The following is a 21,758-nucleotide window of genomic DNA, read 5'->3' on the forward strand; positions in this document are numbered from 1 at the left end:
GGGGCCATAAGTACGACGGCCGAGTTGCGTTTGCGTGCTTCTAGTAAACACAGAAAATGGCGAACTGTGGCGGTCTTTCGAATCAGCTTTGACTGCGAGTCTGGAAGACTTGGATTTAAGCTTTTCTCTGAGAAAAGAACAAAGAACGGCGCTGACGTCATTCTTAAAAAGGGAAGATTGGCGAATGTTTAATCTATTAACAAGCTCTGTTTCACCTTCGTTGCTCTGGTTGGTTTTAGCGCTATCCTATCGCGTGCAGAGGGAGTTTGAAAGACAACCGTTTATCCCGCCCCTCGGATTGAGCCCTGTCTATGGTGAGTTTCCAGACCAAACATCTTGATGTGGGTCTGGCTTGTCAGGCTATGGATCTGCACTTTGAATGTTTGAATTCTAACCGTAAATAGTAGATCATCCGGTTAACGTTGGAATACTCATTTCAACATACTGCGATTTAGGACACGCTAATTCTATTTTTAAATACTATTTAAGACACGCAAGCAGCAGGACTTAAATTATGCCACAGTTGCCTGCGCCATTGTCGCTTTTCCAGTCATGTGTACGAGGTAATGCATCTCTGTTTATCATATTAGATACATTCGAGTGTGTAGCAACAGTGTAGCAGTTCTATTCTTCCATGACCAAATACATTACCATTGTCATATAGCCATTACTATGCGAAAGTCATGTTGTCTTGATATAACTGGAATAGATACTAGTATCTAGTTACTAGCAATTGTGAAATAAATAGCCATCCTAACTAAAACACGTTTAAGAGCTACTGGTAAAACTCTAGCAATAAATACGCACTAGTCTGTGTGAAAAATGTATATCTGAAGAAGGTTAAATGGCAAAAACGTAGCATTGACTTATAATGCTGTATACTGTATAGTACCAACATATGATAGGCATTAGTTGGTTTAAAGAAATAAATGTTAAATTGGCTTGCCATAATCGGGATGACCCAGAGTTTGCCTTTAGGACCCGGAGGCACCGCTGCTGTGGATGACACTCTGCGCGTTTGGAGTGAAAGTCTCTTACATGCACAAGTTAAACACTTGTGGAAAGGCGAGGTGCGCACAGCTGGCCCTGACTGGAGTACAACGCCTGGAATGACAGTAGCAGTGAATGGATCGCAGCGAACACGCCCGACTGTTGCGCGCAGCTCCGTTAGGAATATCAATATGATTTTACATTGCAGGCGCAAATAAGTTTGAGGAGTTTCCCACAACTTCATGCTGGACAAAATATAAAAGGGTTGTCTGTGCAGTACTTCCCAAACTTCTTTTTCTTGTTCACTTTTGGATACTTTTTTTTTTTTTTTTTTTTTGGTATGGAAAAGTGTCCCCAGAAGACAAGTTGATATTTTTAAAATCACATGTTGCTTTTCAAACATCCCACGGATATTTACAACATTATATCAAGGCATTCTGGATGCGCACAAGGACATATGACATGGTAGGATTTCAAAAACCTCCCTAAAACACCTTACATAGCCTAAGACAATCTTCTGGTCCCCCAGCCTGTCCAAAAGGGTCCTCAGGTGATTTTAGATGGTTTAAGATGATCTCCTTGCCTGACCAAGCTTGTCTACAGAATCAGAAAGAGCTTTAATTTTCCAAGTATGTTTGCACACATTTTTGTTTGTGTGGCAGAAGAAGCTTCCAGTACACACAGACAACACAGATAGAAAAATAAAAAATAGATATATCCGGATAAGCATATATATATATATATATATATATATATATATATATATATATATATATATATATATATATATATATGCTTATCCAGATATATCTATTTTTTATTTATATATATATATATATATATATATATATATATATATATATATATATATATATATATATATATATATATATATATATATATATGCAAATTTGTATGTACAGGTGTGCTATATACAAATAGAATAGAATTAGTAAATAAAAGAGATATTACACATAGTAGTCATTGCACAGTGGGGTGAACAAGTTTGCCAGGGGTAAGAAACTTATCAGATGTTGTAGGTGGTTTAAGATGGTCTCCCAACCTGGCCAGCTGGCCTTGGATGGTTTTAAGATGGCCTTAGGAGGTTTAAGATGGTCTCCAGGCATTATCAAGCTTTTAATCAGATAGTTTAGCAGGTTGTAATGTGATGAGGTGTCCAAAACCCATTTACAACCAACCAAGAGCCCAGCCTTCAGGCTATGAGACCAACAAAGACCAGCAACCAACTTAGACTGGTTTCCGCAGAAGCGATATGTTCCTCTTGACATTCCAAGAAACTATGTGATTGGTAAACCTGTAAAAAATGCTTTATGTAGTATTCAATCTGACTTTTCTCCTCAGTGGTTATGGTGCCTTGGTGGCAGAAGTTAAAATGAGGTCTTTTGGCGAGCAGTTGGTGCGCTCAGAATGGCCCGGGAGGATTCGGTGAAATGTCTGCGCTGTTTGCTCTACGCGCTCAACTTTCTCTTCTGGGTAAGACGAGTCCAAGTCGGAGCAGGTGGCCGAGCGAGCGCTCACGTTACATGGCACGGTGCTGCTGTGCACTCTCCAAGACGCGCAACAGCCACTCACTCGCCAACATGCGCAGTCTGTGATCCCTCCTTCCCCATCCTATGTTATCTTTATGTAGATGACTGCCTGAATCCCAGCTATGCTCGAATGGCACAGAGCTCACATTCTGCTGCGGCTGCTATTTTTAGGGAATTAAATGTGATAAGCACCAGGGTGTGTTTTTAGACCAAGAATGCCTGCGTAGGGCAAACTAAACCCATGGCACTAATATTGCTGCATGTCAAACATAGAACAGTACATAAATAGGTTTCCAAGCCAACCATGCACACAAACATGGATCCATATTTTTTAATATTCAGAGGCACCAAAGACAAATAAAATGCATGAATTGTACTGCATTACATTATCAAGCCAAGTGGCATCTGCTAGAAAATGATGCTTTACTGTCTCTCAAAACACTCACAAAACACTTAACTTGGTTACTCTATTTATCTGACTAAATAATTTGGAAAAAGACATACTACAGCAACATGTTTTATTTTACTATACAAAGAAAGCATAGAAAAACAATAAGCTCACATAAGAAAGTAAATTACATAATCAGTTATTTACATTTTGTTGGTTCACTCTTGTTTTTGCATGCGTTCGTACTTTCTTTGTATAGTCTAGCGAAAATTATATCTGCAGAATTTGGCATGTTTTATTGCGTTATCACAAATAAAACAGTTGACTGCTTTTTAAAAATAATATTTGGATAAAGGGCGAAGATGTCAGTTTTCATATAGGCCAGACATCATTTTGACACTGTAAAGGAAAAGTGAGAAATGTACATTTAAGTACGACTTAAGTATTGTTTTTTCTTCTCTTTCTTTTTCAAGCTTATGGCTCTGTGTGTGCTGGGAGTGTCCGCCTGCCTCAGGGATCACCTGAACAATGTGCTCACCTTAACCGCCGACACCAGGTGAGTGGTAGCGGATGGACAGGTGTGAGCCGTAAAATCCTTTCATTTGGGGCAGCGGTCCATGCAAAGGTCTAATTTACTGTTTTCCCACTTTTCAGCCGGTCTGGATCAAATTGCCTCAAGCTTATGAAGTAATTACAAGCATGAATGAGGTGTGCAATTCTGGAGAAGAAATCAGATAAATACATTAAGTTGCCAGTGGAGACAGGGCCTGGGTTGAGAACCATTCATTTGTGAATGTTTTGTAGTCATGTATTTATTTTTTCTTTTCAAAATCCTCTCAAGCATTAAAGGAAAACTCAGCAAAACTGAAGGAAAACTCCCAAAAGTACCAATATTATACTGGAGGCGAGTAACATGTAATTAGTGTTGACAAAAAGCAATTTATCACCAAGGTGTGTATTATAATTACTGAGCCCTCCGTGGGCCACATCATGACATGAATGCGATTCAACAGAGAGAAAATTGTGTTAAAAGCTGATTGTACACAAGAAATAGGTTTTCCAGAGTTGCGTTGCAGTAACATGCTGAGTCAGCTCTCCTTTGATGACTGTAAAAATCTCATCTCTGCAGAATAAAACATAATAGGATATCAACTAGAACATTTTAGATTTATACAGATGTGTGTATTTGTGTTTGATCTTTAATTAGATATTTAACTAAGTTAAGCTCAATTAGCAGGCTTGTGGCATAATGCTAATTAATTATGTTCATTTTCAATAAATCAAAAATAGGTGACGGTGAGACACTAACAAAGGGACAATTTTTGGAGATTTTAAAAGGTGTGAAGCTTTAAAATGTATAACAAACAAATGATCCTGTTAAAGTTCCCGTTTCTTCGCGTGTTTTCGAAGCTTTGATTATGTTTACAGTGTGCAATATAACGTGAATTCATGTTTTGCGTGTAAAAAAACACAGTATTTTTCACACAATTTACTTATCTGTACAGCGCTGTTTTCTCTGTCCTAAAAACGGCATGATGATTTCCTTGTTCTATGAAGTCCCTCCTTCAGAAATACGTAACTAGTTCTGATTGGGCCAGCACTTCCTGTGTTGTGATTGGACAGCAGCTTAGCGCATGTTGCCTGGAAAGGTCCCGCCTCTTACCATAACGGGGAGATGCAAGCGCTGAATGCGCGCTCTTCTCCACGTGGGAGAGCAACAAGACCATGCCCCCTATTTTGCGTGTTCTTGTGGGCGGAGGGTTAGTCAACAAAGGTTCTAGTGACGCCATTACAGCAGGAAGTGCAGGGGTGTAGTCCAAACAGACCGTTCGCTGTAGGCTTTGAAAGGGAACATCTGTTAAATAAAATATCTCGCTTGGCATTGAACTTTGAGCTTTATATTTTTACAGGTATTATTTATGCTCTAACAGCAATATTTCACACTAACTAAAGTTTGAAAGATGGAATCGCGAAGAACGGGACCTTTTGTACTACACACTAAGAGTATGTTTACATGACAATGATGCACTAAAAATGGAAATGTTTTCCTTTGTGTTTTTCACGTACATACTACACACTGTCAAAATCATTCCCGTTCACATATAATACCGACGATTACAACTAAAAATGCTGTATCATTCATGCCAGGCCAGTAGTTGGAAACGAATAGTCAAAACACGTTTTCTGCTTTTTGTTGAAAACGTTGTTGTGTAAATGGGCCCCTAAAATCATGTTTACATGCATATTGTTTACAGCTTGTGTCCGGCTTTCTGTGTTTTCACTGTTATACGGTAGGAAGCACTATTACACACCTTCTGAAAGAGTACTAAATCTCCAGATCAAAACACATGCAAAGATGCAGAAACAAGCGATAGAATATGTAAGCAGATGCATATGTAAAATAACAGGGTCATCAACATTAAACAGCATATAAATCAAAACTGCCTAATCTTACCGAATGAAATGTTGACCCAGGACAAGCTATAGGACTGTGCGAGCGATCTACGTTTTGATCATCGTTCTGAATCTGACCTGGATGTAGTCTTTGACAAAAACGTGATTTTCTTAGCTTTATGCTCAAAATGTTGCTTTTTATGAAACGTACCCACAGTGAAATGTTGATAAAAACTTTATTAAGCTAGAATAAAAGTTTTTTTGTTGTTGTTTGTCTGTTCTTTCTTTTAATGTATTGCTTTTTCAGATAGTCAGATAACAAAATATTCTGGGGTCATGCTATTTTTGTGAAAATGATCAAAAACGCTAGCCTGGTCCTACCTGACTCTTGTGCATTTCATTTGTACAGAGAGTCTGGCCACTCTCGACTGCTAAGCGTTAACTTCCTTAAGCTGGTACTTTGTTGAAGTTTAAAACTATTGGATCTGTCCAGAGCTGCTCTGGATCTGCCATAACCAAACGCTAATGTTTGTTCGTAACTTATGTCATCTCAAACTAGCGCACAACATCAACGTCATCGCTCACTTTGTTCGCTGATTGGACTGTTTAAAATTAGAACGAGAAAACCAGAGAATATACCGCAATCCCAGACGGAGTACTGAAGGAAAGTTTAAATTGATCGGAAGTACGTAGGAGGGCGGAGCCAGGCTACAAAAACACAGGCGATGACTGGCAAAAAAAATGGCAGGGAAAGAGTTAAAGTATTCCGGATCCAGAATATTCCTTTAAACTGTAGCTTTCCCAGGCCTTTGTTTAGTGAAAACAGTGTTGCATCTCAGAAAACTGGTGCAAAAGAGAGTGAAAAAGAAGTAGAGACAGCAAGAGACAGGAAGAGAGAGTTTGCATTCCTACAGAGTATAATCACTGTTTATTTGCAACTGGTGTATTACTCAAATATGCTGCCCTATGAGAGAAGGAAGAGGCAAGTGAGCAGGATGGACGGATAAATAAACAAAAAGCCTGCCAAGAAATGACTCTTCCCCTCTCTCTCTCTCTTTTCCTCAAGACTGGAGGAGGCAGCCGTTCTCACATACTCCCCCGTCGTCCATCCTGTCGTCATCGCCGTGTGCTGTTTTCTAATCATCGTGGCCATGGTGGGCTACTGCGGAACGCTCAAGTGCAATCTGCTCCTACTGTCTTGGGTAAGTAGAACTGGGAAGAGAAGAAAACAAAAGATGAGCACAGCAGGAACATTGTGTGGTTTGGAATGTGTGTGGTTTTGTGTACCGAGAATATTTTAAGTTTAGCTGGCACTGACGTTGCTGACCCCAACCACCCTCGAACCAGATTCAAACAAGTCTTGCTTTCTTTATCCACACTTCACTTCATACGCTAGAGGGGAGTAGAGAGAGATGTCATATCCTTAAAGCCACCTTGAACCTATTGTACTTCTGTAATGGGATGTATTTCCAAGTGAAGCAGGCACTGGGTCCAGATACGCAGTATGAACAACAGTATGTGTGCCGATTTGAATGTCCGAATTCATAAAACAGTATGCGAAAAGTATCCGGATGACCTAATACTTCCGGCGAGATTCTGAAGTGCGCTTCCGATGGACACTTTATTATCCTATGAAGCCATGGGAGTGGATTTGTAAATAGAGGTGAAGCGATACAACAGACGCTTGAGGTTACATGACAGTGACAACATGGCAGATGTAGTATGTAAAATTCCCTTTATACTACACACATTCATACCATATAGAACATACTGTTTAACATTTGTGAATAAAGGGCCCTATTTTAACGATCTGAGTGCATGGCACAGGAGCACTCCGAATCCACTTTTTCTAGTTTATGATGGAAAAAAACGGTTGAATCCAAAACAATCAAAAAATTGACCCAAAAGGGTTGTACCTAGTCTCTTAATGAGTCCTGGTTGTGTTTTGGGTGTAACGTGTAATAAACCAATCAGAGCCTCATCTCTCATTCCCTTTAAAAGCCAGTTGCGCTCGCAACATGGCGGATTGCTATTAACATGGCGGGATTTGCGAGCGGAAAGACTGAACGACTCTGAATTCTCCAGAGAGGAATCTTTATATTTTTTAATATTTAAAAATGTTTGTGTGCTGCTGTGCGTCCGTGTGTGTACGCATGTCATGCTCCAGCCTATTAGGCGCATATTACTAACGTGCCCTTTAAATGACGCAAAAAAATTCTGACTTGACTTTAATAAAATAGAATTTAGACCAGGTTTTTATTGGTCAATGGTAGCAACGCGCCAACAATGTGCCTGAACACACCTCGTTTTCAGACCAGCACACCCATGGGCGAGCAGATGGGCACAGATACATTTGGTATTAAAACAACGTGGCACTGGACTTGAAAATGATTTAAGGGCTGCGTATTGCATAGGGCTGAAACTAGCAAAAAAACACTAGCGTCACGCTTGGTGTTGCATTGCGCCGGGTGTATGGAAGGGCCCTATAAGGTTAGGTTTAGTGGTACGTTCAGCGTTAGTACCAAGTTATTGTAATTATTACTATAACAAGTTCATCATATGTACAAGCAGACCCAGGACTGTCAAATAAAATAACTAATAACAACAATCCAATCATAACATCGAATCAAATTGCTATATTGCTATACAGTCTACATTATTTCCCACCAAATATTGTTTTTTACTTGGAAATTATTCACATGGAAATCTTATTACAGAAGTTATATGCATTGTGAATGGAGTTTCATGTTGTTTTTGAATTTCTGCTACAGATATTTGTGTTCAAAGCTAGCAAAACACATTATAGCCACAGGAAGTCACTCCTTAGCACATTCTCACCTCATAACTACACTGGGAAAGCAGTATATTTTTTATATTAGATGTTATGGTGCACCCTGCGTCTAGTTATGCGTATCATCAAAATGTGTTTCAGATGATAATAACCCCCTCAGACGCCTGTAGAAACTCAATCTGCAGGTTATGGAGGCCGTAAAGCTCTTGCGTTTTCTGAGACAAAGAGTTAGACAGGAGTAATGTATGAGCACTGCACATCACTCAACATGATAGAACGTCAAGGAGGGCCAAATACAGGCCACATAGTTACATCCATTGTGAGAATTTTTTGTGTTTTTTAGACGGATATGTTAGTGACATTGTGACTTCTGAAATGGCAAGATCTTGACAGGCTGTTAGCACATATGATATAAATGATTTGGAGAGGAAGGAAATCCACCCTCTTGCTGACCCTTAGAATTAAACAGGCAATTTTTTCTACTTTACAGAGACAGTCCACCAGAAAATGAAACATTCCACCATTTACTAACCCATATGCTGTTCCAAAGCCATTTGTTGATGAACACAAAGAAAGCTATTTAACTAAGTGTTCAGACTACTTTTTCCCCTTCAATAAAAGTTACATTTATGTAATTTAATTTAGTATTTTTGTACTGATATATATTTTATTATTAATATATTTTAAATTTAGATTAAGTAAGATTAATAGATTAAGTAATTTACAGATTAGTATATTATGAATACCGTATGTATATAATTTACACAGAGATTTATATACATATGTGTGTGTGTGTGTGTGTGTGTGTGTGTGTGTGTGTGTGTGTGTGTGTGTGTGTGTGTGTGTGTGTGTGTGTGCGTGTGTATATAAGAAATATATAAATATATATAAAATTATCGCATTAAATATGAAATAAGACATTTGTCAAAGTAAAATTAAAACTGAAATAAATTTGTTTAAAAAAAAAAAAAATCTAAAACTTAATTTAATTGAATGAAACCCTAATGTCATCAAATAACAATAGAAGCACTTTTCAACCCCAGTATAATTTCAACGTAAAATCTTGATGGTAAATGAAAAACGTTCAAGCCTGTTATAAGCTATTTTCTAGCTTCTATGAACACGTTGGATGGTTTTATTTCAAAAGAGCATGGATAATCCTGTTTTCCATGCAATCACCCAGTGTGTAACATTTATAAGGTCAGCAAATCTTTTTTACGATGATGAATTGACAAAATCCCAGCATGAAGGGGGAGGAGAGAGAAAGCAGAGGGCTGAATTGTGGCGCTCAGTCCCATGTGTGTGGCGGGCGAGAGGGCGGGGTTCCCGTCTGCTGACCCAGACTGAGGACCTGTTTTTTGGGACTCCTTTGCCCATCTCTCCCCTCCTGAATGGGTCTCCATTCATTTCCTGAGGAGCCTTTCTCCTCTCCTCTCTGCCCCAGTGGGCTTGTGTTACCCAGAGGCTCGGCGACAAACAATATTATCTGGCTGAGATACAATAGGTAAACCAATCCAGGAGTAGAGTGGGAAGACATGAAGAGAGGAGAGATGCTTGAGTTACGTGGTCGCTCTATTCACCAGCCGCCCTCTCACTGAGTGCTGTGACCTGGCCGGACACACACATGCACATTAACTCGAACACTCTCACACACTCTTTGTCCTGTCTGAGGCAATCTAGAGATCAGAAGAGCAGAGTGGAGTTCATCTTGAATAGTGGAATAGATTTAAAGGGGCTATATGAAAGAATACTCATGAATTAATTGCTCTTTTGTTCTCAATGTATGCACAGCTTGTTACGGAACTTAAAAAAAACAGACCTTCCCTGACTTCCTGAAAGCCTGCTGACTGATTTTTATGTGAAGGACACAGGTTGTTTTTACCCGGAAAATCAAAAGGATCTGACGTTTACTGAGGCTCCAGAGAGACGCTCTTCCGTTCAATGAAACATGAATGTTTACCCAGGTCTGTCTGAATGCTCAATTCTAATTGGCGGGAAGGGGCTGCAATAAGTAAGGGATAATCCATGGCTAGCTGTGCATAAAATGATTTTAATGCATGATGTGGAGTCAAAGAACCACCCGACGTGGATGCGTTGTCTCTGTGAGGTGCATTTAAATTGTTTAATGCACAGCTAGCCATGGATTATCTCGCTTATCTCATGGTCATTTGCCAGCATTTACATCTTACTCACTACATTACAAGAGAGATGAGTCTCAATTAACCAAGAAGCTGTGACTTTAATTACTTCAAAAACAACGATTTCTCGTTACTGAGAAATAAAATGCAGCGATTTAGTATATTTAGCGATATAGTGCTTCAATGAAAACAGCGCATTAATATAGAAAGTGATTCAATTAGATTAGAACTACCTGTGCATTAAATGGTGGTGTGCGTGAATCTAACGTGAAACCACACTTCATTCGCCTCAACTGAATTTTCCTCATCCCCTATATAGTGCACTATGTGCCATTCACCATGTAGAAAATAGTAAAATGTGACCGATGACTGAACAAAGGACCGATTTTTAGTTGCAACTTCAGCGTCTACTTAGCTTTAGATGCTTTAGATTCTAAAGAGCATTTGATTGGACAGAAAATTTGAAGTACAGTGTGATGTCATCAAAATTGTTGATCCATATTGATGGAAGTGAAAGACTATAAGCTTTAAATGCTTATATCTTCTAAATGCAATTTTTTTGTTTGTTTTGGAGTACACTAGCTTATAGATAATAACAAAGCTTGCATATTCATACTAAAAGCCAAAAAACTAAATACGCATTAACCATTTTTGGTCATATAAGACCAACTACATGAATCTAAAACGAACTGCTTTTCAAATTCAAATCAACAAATCTCTGAAATCTCTCATGAATGTTGCTTATATTATAAAAATGATTTATTTCAGCTTGGTCCAGCTAATGTGCATTCATAGAATTAAATACCTAATATCGACTAATATGGATAAAAAAAATTGTTTTGAATGTTCGTCAATACAAAACTAATAGCACATATATCCTCAATAAGTCACACAATTTTAAGTGTCAATCGTGTCTGTAGCATGGTTTGTTGAAATGTCTAACTGTAAGTGTGTCCAAAAGCACCATTTTAATGACATTAACAGTAGACATCTGTCAAAATAAATCTGATACGATTTAATAATCAACTCTAAGTGCATCTCACTCTCGTTCTGTTTGCATGACTAAATAAAAAAGGGGGTGTTAATTGTTCCGGTGAAAAGGAAATCCATCCAATTTGCCGTGTCCTGTTTTCTGTAACAGTACTTGCCAAAAAATGTGCAAGTGTGAAAGAGGAAGAGTAAATCTCTCAACAAATCAATAAACCGAGAGGTTGCCGAGAGAATGTAACCTCTGTTACACTGAGAAAAATGTGTGTGCGTTTGCAGATGAGCCAGCTTGTTGGGAACTTCCAGGGGTTACAAGTTCACACTGGACATATTTGAACGGCAGATATTAGCGGGGAAGGGTGTAAAGGGAAAAGGTTGTCATTTTGTGCGTGGTAAGCATCTGATAGACTAACTGGGCTGAAATGTTAACACAGGCATAGAATAGCCACAAATATTTAGATTCTCCCAAATAAACAAGCTGTCAGACAGGGTCTGCTCTGAATGCGGCTCCTAACACTGTCATTCATCTTGATAATCTCTCTCAAAGTGTGTGTTCAACAGAGGGGAACTATGTGCGTTAAAGAGATTTTGAGAAAGACAGAGTGTGTTTGTCTTAAGGAAGGGATGAGATGAGATGGATGTGTTAGTTTTCCCTAAAGACAAAATCTGTGCATGTGAGAATGCAAAAAAGCATCTTTGGAATTTTGAAAGATTCTAAGGTTCTCTTTTGTACCATCCATCCATCCATCCCTCCATCCCTCCATCCATCCATCCATCCATCCATCCATCCATCCATCCATCCATCCATCCATCCATCCATCCATCCATCCATCCATCCATCCATCCATCCATCCATCCATCGGAAACATTAATAAATAAACAATTCAAATAGTAGTGTTGGTCCCCCTTTTGCTGCCAAAACAGCCCTGAACCATCAGGGTAAGGACTCCACTATTTGGCCCTTGTCAAACTCGCTCAAATCCTTACACTTGCTCATTTTTCCTGCTTCTAACACATCAACTTTGAGGACAAAATGTTGCTGCCTAATATATCCCACCCTCTAAAAGGTGCCATGATGAAGAGATAATCAGTGTCATTCACTTCACCTGTCAGTGGTCATAATGTTATGCCTGAACAGTGTATATACATAATTGTGTGGATAGGATACAGTATACAGCATTCACTGTGTCCTGTATATACTGTGTCCTTTATATACTGTGTCCTTTATATACTGTGTCCTGTATATACTGTGTCCTTTATATACTGTGTCCTGTATATACTGTGTCCTGTATATACTGTGTCCTGTATATACTGTGTCCTTTATATACTGTGTCATGTATATACTGTGTCCTGTATATACTGTGTCCTTTATATACTGTGTCCTGTATATACTGTGTCCTTTATATACTGTGTCCTGTATATACTGTGTCCTTTATATACTGTGTCCTGTATATACTGTGTCCTGTATATACTGTGTCCTTTATATACTGTGTCCTGTATATACTGTGTCCTTTATATACTGTGTCATGTATATACTGTGTCCTGTATATACTGTGTCCTTTATATACTGTGTCCTGTATATACTGTGTCCTTTATATACTGTGTCCTGTATATACTGTGTCCTTTATATACTGTGTCCTGTATATACTGTGTCCTGTATATACTGTGTCCTGTATATACTGTGTCCTGTATATACTGTGTCCTTTATATACTGTGTCCTGTATATACTGTGTCCTGTATATACTGTGTCCTGTATATACTGTGTCCTTTATATACTGTGTCATGTATATACTGTGTCCTGTATATACTGTGTCCTTTATATACTGTATATACTGTGTCCTGTATATACTGTGTCCTGTATATACTGTGTCCTTTATATACTGTGTCCTGTATATACTGTGTCCTGTATATACTGTGTCCTTTATATACTGTGTCCTGTATATACTGTGTCCTGTATATACTGTGTCCTTTATATACTGTGTCCTGTATATACTGTGTCCTGTATATACTGTGTCCTGTATATACTGTGTCCTTTATATACTGTGTCCTGTATATACTGTGTCCTGTATATACTGTGTCCTTTATATACTGTGTCCTGTATATACTGTGTCCTTTATATACTGTGTCCTGTATATACTGTGTCCTGTATATACTGTGTCCTTTATATACTGTGTCCTGTATATACTGTGTCCTTTATATACTGTGTCCTTTATATACTGTGTCCTGTATATACTGTGTCCTTTATATACTGTGTCCTGTATATACTGTGTCCTGTATATACTGTGTCCTTTATATACTGTGTCATGTATATACTGTGTCCTGTATATACTGTGTCCTTTATATACTGTGTCCTGTATATACTGTGTCCTTTATATACTGTGTCCTGTATATACTGTGTCCTTTATATACTGTGTCCTGTATATACTGTGTCCTGTATATACTGTGTCCTGTATATACTGTGTCCTTTATATACTGTGTCATGTATATACTGTGTCCTGTATATACTGTGTCCTGTATATACTGTGTCCTTTATATACTGTGTCATGTATATACTGTGTCCTGTATATACTGTGTCCTTTATATACTGTATATACTGTGTCCTGTATATACTGTGTCCTGTATATACTGTGTCCTTTATATACTGTGTCCTGTATATACTGTGTCCTGTATATACTGTGTCCTTTATATACTGTGTCCTGTATATACTGTGTCCTGTATATACTGTGTCCTTTATATACTGTGTCCTGTATATACTGTGTCCTGTATATACTGTGTCCTTTATATACTGTGTCCTGTATATACTGTGTCCTTTATATACTGTGTCCTGTATATACTGTGTCCTGTATATACTGTGTCCTTTATATACTGTGTCCTGTATATACTGTGTCCTTTATATACTGTGTCCTGTATATACTGTGTCCTGTATATACTGTGTCCTTTATATACTGTGTCCTTTATATACTGTGTCCTGTATATACTGTGTCCTTTATATACTGTGTCCTGTATATACTGTGTCCTGTATATACTGTGTCCTGTATATACTGTGTATATACAGCATATGCTGCATGGTATACATGCAGCATACTGCAAAAAAATAACATGACTACTATGCTATTCTGAACACAGCCTGTCACAATTACTCGAAACTCCCGATCGATGACCTGAGAGACAAAACACTCCTCAGAATCCAGAGCCAAGCTTACATGAACAAACACACACACACACACACGTTCCTCTCCTTTCTCTATGTCTGATCATCAACACCTTCCTTCTGCCATATTGTTTCAGAAGATATTTGTAACATTTTTTTAATCTGTGTGTGCATTCACAGTATTTTGGCAGTCTGATGGTGATATTCTGCGTGGAGCTGGCCAGCGGAGTGTGGACGTACGACGAGGTGTGTGGTGCTATGAATAAACAAGAATGCCTTCTCTCTCCCCTCTCTCACGTCAACAACATGGCCGCCACATGGCCATTCCCAAGAGTAACGGAATGAGGATCCGGTTTCTGAACCGCCTGCTTATGGTCTAATCTTAAATATTATGACTTCAAAAGCCCGACTCAAGCAGATTTCCTTTTTGGAGAGTTAATAAGCAGTGTTTTTGTGTGTGTGTGTGCGGGTCGAGGATGGAGTCACCTATATAAATGCTCTAGTTGGCTCTTGAAGCAAGATTAGCATCAGGCTTTACAGAAACCTGTCCTGGATCTGTGCAGACTAAAAGATTTGATCAGCAGGGGGAAAAGGGATTGCAGGTAGCATCTGCTTCTGTTAGCCCAGGGATACGAGAGATAAGGCGCACCTCCAGGGGAAGATATCACACACACCTGCCTTTAATCTAGCTTCTCTCACTCAGACATACACAGCTTCTGCCTCAAGACGCGCTCTTATCACAAACCTAAAAACCTTCGCTTGGTTTGATGTTCTATTGTGCTGTTGTGGCCTAATGTGACCCCTGTGTGTGAGCCAGTTTATTCTTCTGCACCTGGCCTGGATACCAGTTGTATCAACAGTGCATCACTTCCAACTTTCTTCAGCCTAAAGTCAACATGAAATGGCTTCCGCAACCCACTTTACTTGCGAAATGTGACTTGGTTATTGAAAAAACTGCTGAATAAGACTTAATTTTATGATGATTGGACTGAGAAAAGCCATCCCAATTGCATCCATCCATCATATTTCCATGCATGTTTATACATCTTACAGTATTTTTAATGTAATGGTCAAAGTAGTAGACATAATCATAGCCCATAGAATAGTTTCAGATAGTCGATTGTGATTTCATGTTGACTTTAATCTGTCCTGCAAATTTCTACTGCCAAAAATAAGAGATACCACTCCTAGCCCCCAGGCATTGTGGGTAATTGTCATATGCCCATCATATGAGACAGAAATTTCTCATGGGGACTAAATTGTAAAATGCCAACTATACAAACAACACATGCATGCACTTGTGAACAGGGCATTTTATAACTAGCCAATAAACTGGTCACATAGAGAGCCTAAAATTGGACGTGTGGGCGTGTGGATGGTCCTTTAAATTGCCTGGGAATCACATTGTTTTTGTTATTTAGAAAACGTAATTAATAATGGTGTAGGAAAAGGATTTGATTACAGTATCACAAGTGGCTTTTAAAATTGTGAAATGAGTTCTTCATGAATATTTCTCCATAACTCCCCCTTTCTCTCTTTCTTCAGCCTATGGTACAGAGATCTGATATGATAAGTCTAAAGTCACGCATGCCTCATTTTGGCCTGCAGCGCTACCAGTGGCTCACGCATGCCTGGAACTCTTTACAAACTGAGGTGAGAGGTCAAAATCTTCATCAGTATTGCACCTCATCTAACACCAAACCACACACAATGTGTCAAGTTTCTGGTGTCAAGCAATTCCACTGTTGTCACTGAAAGTGGAATCTATCAGACCACATTTGATGTTTAAAGAGGTCCTACTTTCTTTAGAGTATAATGTTGCTTTTCGAGCATGAAAAATGTTTGCAAAGTTAGGGAGTTATTCTCTATATCAGTGTGCACTTTTTACTGAACTCCCATAAACGCCTAGCCTAGAAATCTAGACGCACCCTAGCGGCAGCAAATCTAATCTGCCCGCGAGGGTCGTCTAGCAACTGTCAATACCCTTCTGAGCTGTAAACGCCAGACTCTTGTTGGGCCAATCACATCGTGTATAGAGTTGGTATACAGTGGTCCAGCTGACCAATCAGAGCACACTTTTTCCGAATAGAGACCAGAACTAAAAAAGCATTACTGACATATGTAAAAAAAATCATATGAAAACCTAAATGCATAGAATACCCAATATATATACCGTATGTCAATAAAGTTAATTTTATTGTACATAGTATGAGAAAGTGCAAACTTTCATTCCTGCCTTACAGTTAAAGTGTTGCGGAGTGATCTACTTCACTGACTGGCTGGAAATGACAGAGATGGAGTGGCCACCTGACTCCTGCTGCTCCGATCAATATCCAGGGTGTGCCCGCAACGCCCACTACCATGACCTCAGTGACCTTTACCAGGAGGTGAGATTATGTTTGATACCCCAATCCCCTAATGTTTTTCCATGGGTGCAAAAGGCTGTTCCAAAAAATAATGTTACAAAACCTCTCATGTGAGTCAATTTACCTATTTGATAGATATGTCCTGGTGGATTGGATCAGTCCAAGTAAGTTTGAAGATGCCTAGATTTCTGTGGTACTATGGTCAAATGTTGAAGGGCGCAAGATGATCCGGTTTCTGCGTGTGAAGGGCATAATACAAGTTAAGTTATATTAAACTTGCGGAGGTGTATTGATTCAACATCTGGAAATAATAAATGTACTCATCGGAGGGGTCTTCTTGCACTCTCTACAAGTGGTCCAATGGCATGGCATGACACATCTCAAGTTGTGACGCAACAGCCAAAGAAGTTCGTCTGCATTTGTACAGACAAACAATATATTGCCAAGTCTAACTTGGATTGATACATTTGCTTAATTATTGTGGTGGATTACTGTCACAATAGTGTAATACCGTCTTAATTTGAGGGATTAGCAAATATTGATATATGTGGAATAGCATGTAATTAATTTGATAAAAAATGTGAATTGATTGACAGCCCTAATTAAAACACGACTTTGCGGTTGACTTTGTAAAAATGAGGCACAACAGCGGAGAGGTTCTCTTACCTGCTGAGCGTGAGTTTAATCAAGCTGTATTGCAAGCGAGTGTTATGAGCGGCTCCAACAGTGCAATTAAATTCAGTCACGTAGCTCAAAGACGCACCTGTGTGTAGAGGACCAAAAACACTGTCGAGGACAAACGCAACAGTGTGTCTCATCCAGCCCCCAGCTCTCAGATGTTCTTCTCTGTGACGCGTCTGCCACACTATTGTTAAGTCTTTGAAGGTTTTGAAAATGTTTAAAAAGCTTTGAAGTTTGAAGGTTTATAGGATACAATTAGTTTTTTATTCAGTATTTGTATATCTGTCAGCCAGACAGCCAGACAGCCAGACAGACGGATGGATGGATGGATGGAGATAGATAGATAGATAGATAGATAGATAGATAGATAGATAGATAGATAGATAGATAGATAGATAGATAGATAGATAGATAGATAGATAGATAGATAGATAGATAGATATAGATAGATAGATAGATAGATAGATAGATAGATAGATAGATAGATAGATAGATAGATAGATAGATAGATAGATAGATAGAGTGTGTGGCCAATTTATTTCAAATTCACAATCATGAACTGAAAAGGAGACAATTCTACATTTCTCAATTTTGCTCAACCCTGTTACACACACGTCTGGTTTCCTTTGGTCAGTCTGAAAAATTCCTTGGAAAACAGGCTGATTTTTAACCATAATAGATTACATTTACATTTATGCATTTGGCAGACACTTTTATCCAAAGCGACTAACATTGCATTCAAGGTATACATTGTACATTTTGTCAGTTCTTGCTTTCCCTGGGAATCGAACCCATGACCTTGGCGTTGCTAGCGCCATGATCTACTGTTTGAGCTATAGGAAAGATAAACATTATAAACACAGTGTGGTAAAACAGCTAGCATAGCCCAGCCTTTCAGGTCCCACAGCAGAAGAGTGAAAGCAGGGCTTTGTTGAATATGATGGGAACATTGATCACTAGGGGGAGAGTTAGGAGTGAAAGACTCAGGGTGTGGAGTCTGATCCTCACCCACTTCCTGTCTCTCTTTCTGAGTGGATGACAGAGCAATTACGCCACAGTATAAATCTCTCACTAACAGGAAATAGTTTACCTGCTCTTCCACACTTCACCATAGGAAATACCCCAAAACATGCAGGCACGCACGCGAGCGAGTGGATGAATGTGTCGCATTGCTCGCATATTCCTGCGGCAGCTGCTGTAGGGGAAAGTTACATGAAAACAAACTGTTAATGCAGAAGTGTGAATTTGTCTGTTACTTTCTCACATCCCAGTTAATGTGAAGAGACAACAGTGAGACATTAGAAGGCTTTTTCCACACTGTTTGTTCTAATGGAATGACAACTAATCTGAGATATTAGAATTTTGATTTCTGAATATTAATACAGGATGTGCAATGAGAGAAAAATGTAAATGGACACTTGATTTTACCCAATGGAAATTGACTAATGTATGTAGCTAATGCTAATTTGCTAAACCAATGGCTAAAGAGCCACATATTCAAAACTGTGAATTTACTGATGTCAGGGGGAAAATGAAAGTAGTTTCAAAATTTCCGTTAATTTGGAATTGTGTTATTAGAGCTTCATTAAACCAGGAAGAAAATTATTCAACATTTTAGTAACACTTTATTTTACAGTGTCCTCGTTACATATGTTACATGTACTTACCATAGTAATAACAGTAAATTATGCATAATTACATGCAACTAAACCCAGACCCTATAGTATGTAGATGTTGTTAATATTACTAATATATAATTAATTATAATTACACTACAACGACACCTTAAAATAAAGTTTTTTTCACCAATATTTTCCTGGCCAAGTTAGTAAGTGCGCCAGAACGCTCAACACATACCAACCTATATTGGTGTGGAGTAGACAGAGTGATGAAGCCAATCTGTATGGGATGATTAGGAGGCTATAATAGACAGAGACCAATGGGCAGATTTGGCGAGGATGCCGGGGTTACTCTGTTTCCAAAGGACATCCTGGGATTTTTAAATGACAACAGAGAGTCTGGACTTTTGGTTTAACATCTCAGCCGAAGGACATTGCTTGTTACAGTACAGTGTCCCTATCACTATACTGGGGCATCAGGACCCACACAGACCACAGGGTGAGCGCCCCCTGCTGGCCTCACTAACGTCTCTACCAGCAGCTACCTGCTGTTCCCAGTTGGTCTCCCATCCAGGTACTGACTAGTCCCAGCCCTGCTTAGCTTCAGTGGGAAACCAGTCTTGGGCTACAGGGTGATACGGCTGCTGTTAACCACATAAAAGTTATCAATGACACAACATTTTCCAACCTTTAGTTTGTATGAATAGTGTATGTAATAGTCCATTTTGATTGATTTCCTGTTGACAGACATAACTATACTATTTGTTTCCAACAGGGTTGTGGTCCCAAGATCTACAGTTTTATTCGGGGCACCAAGCAATTGCAGGTGTTGAGGTTCTTGGGCGTGTCAATCGGAGTGGCCCAGATCCTAGCCATGACGTTGACTGTGACACTACTATGGGCCCTCTATTATGACCACAAACCACCTGACCCAGTGCCTCCGGATGCTTTAATTCACACGCGCAGCCCCGCAGAAGAAGCCCTGAAGCCCAGCCACTCACACCCACGAGCGTCTGATGCCTGGGCCAATGCGCCCACTAACGGACACACCCAGTTTGAGATGGAGCAGCTTTCCTAGCAGTGACTTGATGGTGACCCATCAGCTGCTTCAACACTGGAGACACTAAAAATGATGTTCCTGCCCTGACACTGAACACATCGGAGTGAACTAGAAAATGAACCTTATGTGAAGTAGTTCTGGGTGCCTGGACGACATGATTTAGATGGTGTGAACAGTTTAATAGAAAACTTTATATACCTGTGGATAAAGCGGCTTTTGTGGTTACTACATGGAAAGATGAAGAGGAATTACTGGGTTTTTCCAAAAAAGAGCCACTGCCTCTGTCTCTAAAGACTTAAATTCTCCAGAGGGAGGATTCTGGAATGAACCATTTTTGCATAAATCTTACTTCTTCACAGTGGAATAGGCCATCACCACTTACATTGACCTAGTTGCAAACAGCTAAACTGAGAGCACAAGTTTTACGCTTTAGTCGCGTGAGACGAGAATCAGGAATCATAAGAGATTATTCATTGTAAGGCAAAATCTGAAATCCTGTTAGTCATAATTTAGCATTCTTTTCACATTATGATCACAATTTACCTCAAGTTTGTTCATAAATTCCTTCTTTCACCAAGCTTTGACATTCAGACACTCCCAACTTTTTCTTCTTTACTAGTGCAATGGTTTGTGTGGTACTATTTAACATTTGTGTTTGAGCATTCAAATTCATTTAAAGGAAAAGACAAGTAATAGTACAAAAGTAAAAGACAAAACTAAAACACAAGATCACACTCCGCCCACATTGTGAATTTTGACAAGTAACAGTCATAAAGGACAGAAAAAAATTAGCTAGGTCACTGTCTCCCCTCACACACACACAAGCTTGAGACTTAATGAGATTTTTCAGGTGGAATGAAAACGTTGCCCATCATAAAAGCTCATCATGAAGATACTATATTTGTGCGGATTTTCATGTCTTAATAGTGCCTTGATATGATTCATATGGACTGCTGCACTAAAGAGTGTTTTATATCTCAAAAGTAGTATTAATTTTCTATGCAGTAATAGTCTGCACACAGCATAGGTTATAAGAGGGCTAAACTCTGTTAGAGGTTTTAGAAACCTCTACTGAAATTTGCATGTGAATCACATTGTATAACACAGAAAACATGATGTTATTTAAAGCCAGTGTGTTTGTTCAGAACATCTCAGCCAATCTGAAGTGTATCCTGATAAGTTTTTATACTCATTTGTCTTTTATTGATGAGTCAAATGAGTGATTTACAGATGGTCTTAAAGGGTTAGTTCAGCCAAAAAGGACAATTCTGTCATTTACTCACCCTCGTGTCATTCTAGAAACTAAAAGGTAGTAAAACCTCGTTACAATAGTCCATGTGACTACATTGATTGAACCTTAATTTTATGAAGCGATGAGAGTACTTTTTGTGCACATAAAAAACAAAAATAATGACTATAATACATGGACTATTTTAGCGATGTCTTTACCACCGTTCTGAGCCTCGAAAGTATTCATTCAGAGAACTCTCGGATTTCATCAAAAATATCTTCATATGTGTTCCGAAGATGAATGAAGGGCTCACAGGTTTGAAACGACATGAGGGTGAGGAATGAAAGGCAGAATTTTCATTTTTGTGAACATTTAGTGAACTATCCCTTTAAATCCTTTTAAATAATACAAT

At 38.9% G+C, this 21,758-nt stretch overlaps 1 protein-coding gene across 1 annotated transcript; it reads left to right on the forward strand.

Annotated features, from left to right (window-relative positions):
* Positions 1 to 1,036: 1,036 nt before the first annotated feature.
* On the forward strand, positions 1,037 to 20,798 carry tspan12 (tetraspanin 12). Its single transcript, XM_067427164.1, has 8 exons — positions 1,037 to 1,455; positions 2,353 to 2,484; positions 3,402 to 3,484; positions 6,389 to 6,524; positions 14,570 to 14,635; positions 15,935 to 16,042; positions 16,633 to 16,776; positions 19,831 to 20,798. The coding sequence occupies exons 2-8, from the start codon at positions 2,419 to 2,421 to the stop codon at positions 20,131 to 20,133; spliced, it is 906 nt and encodes a 301-aa protein (XP_067283265.1). The 5' UTR covers positions 1,037 to 1,455; positions 2,353 to 2,418; the 3' UTR covers positions 20,134 to 20,798.
* Positions 20,799 to 21,758: the final 960 nt, after the last annotated feature.

Source organism: Pseudorasbora parva, chromosome 20 (assembly GCF_024679245.1).
Source record: "Pseudorasbora parva isolate DD20220531a chromosome 20, ASM2467924v1, whole genome shotgun sequence".
In the NCBI taxonomy this organism is placed as follows: Eukaryota; Metazoa; Chordata; class Actinopteri; order Cypriniformes; family Gobionidae; genus Pseudorasbora; species Pseudorasbora parva.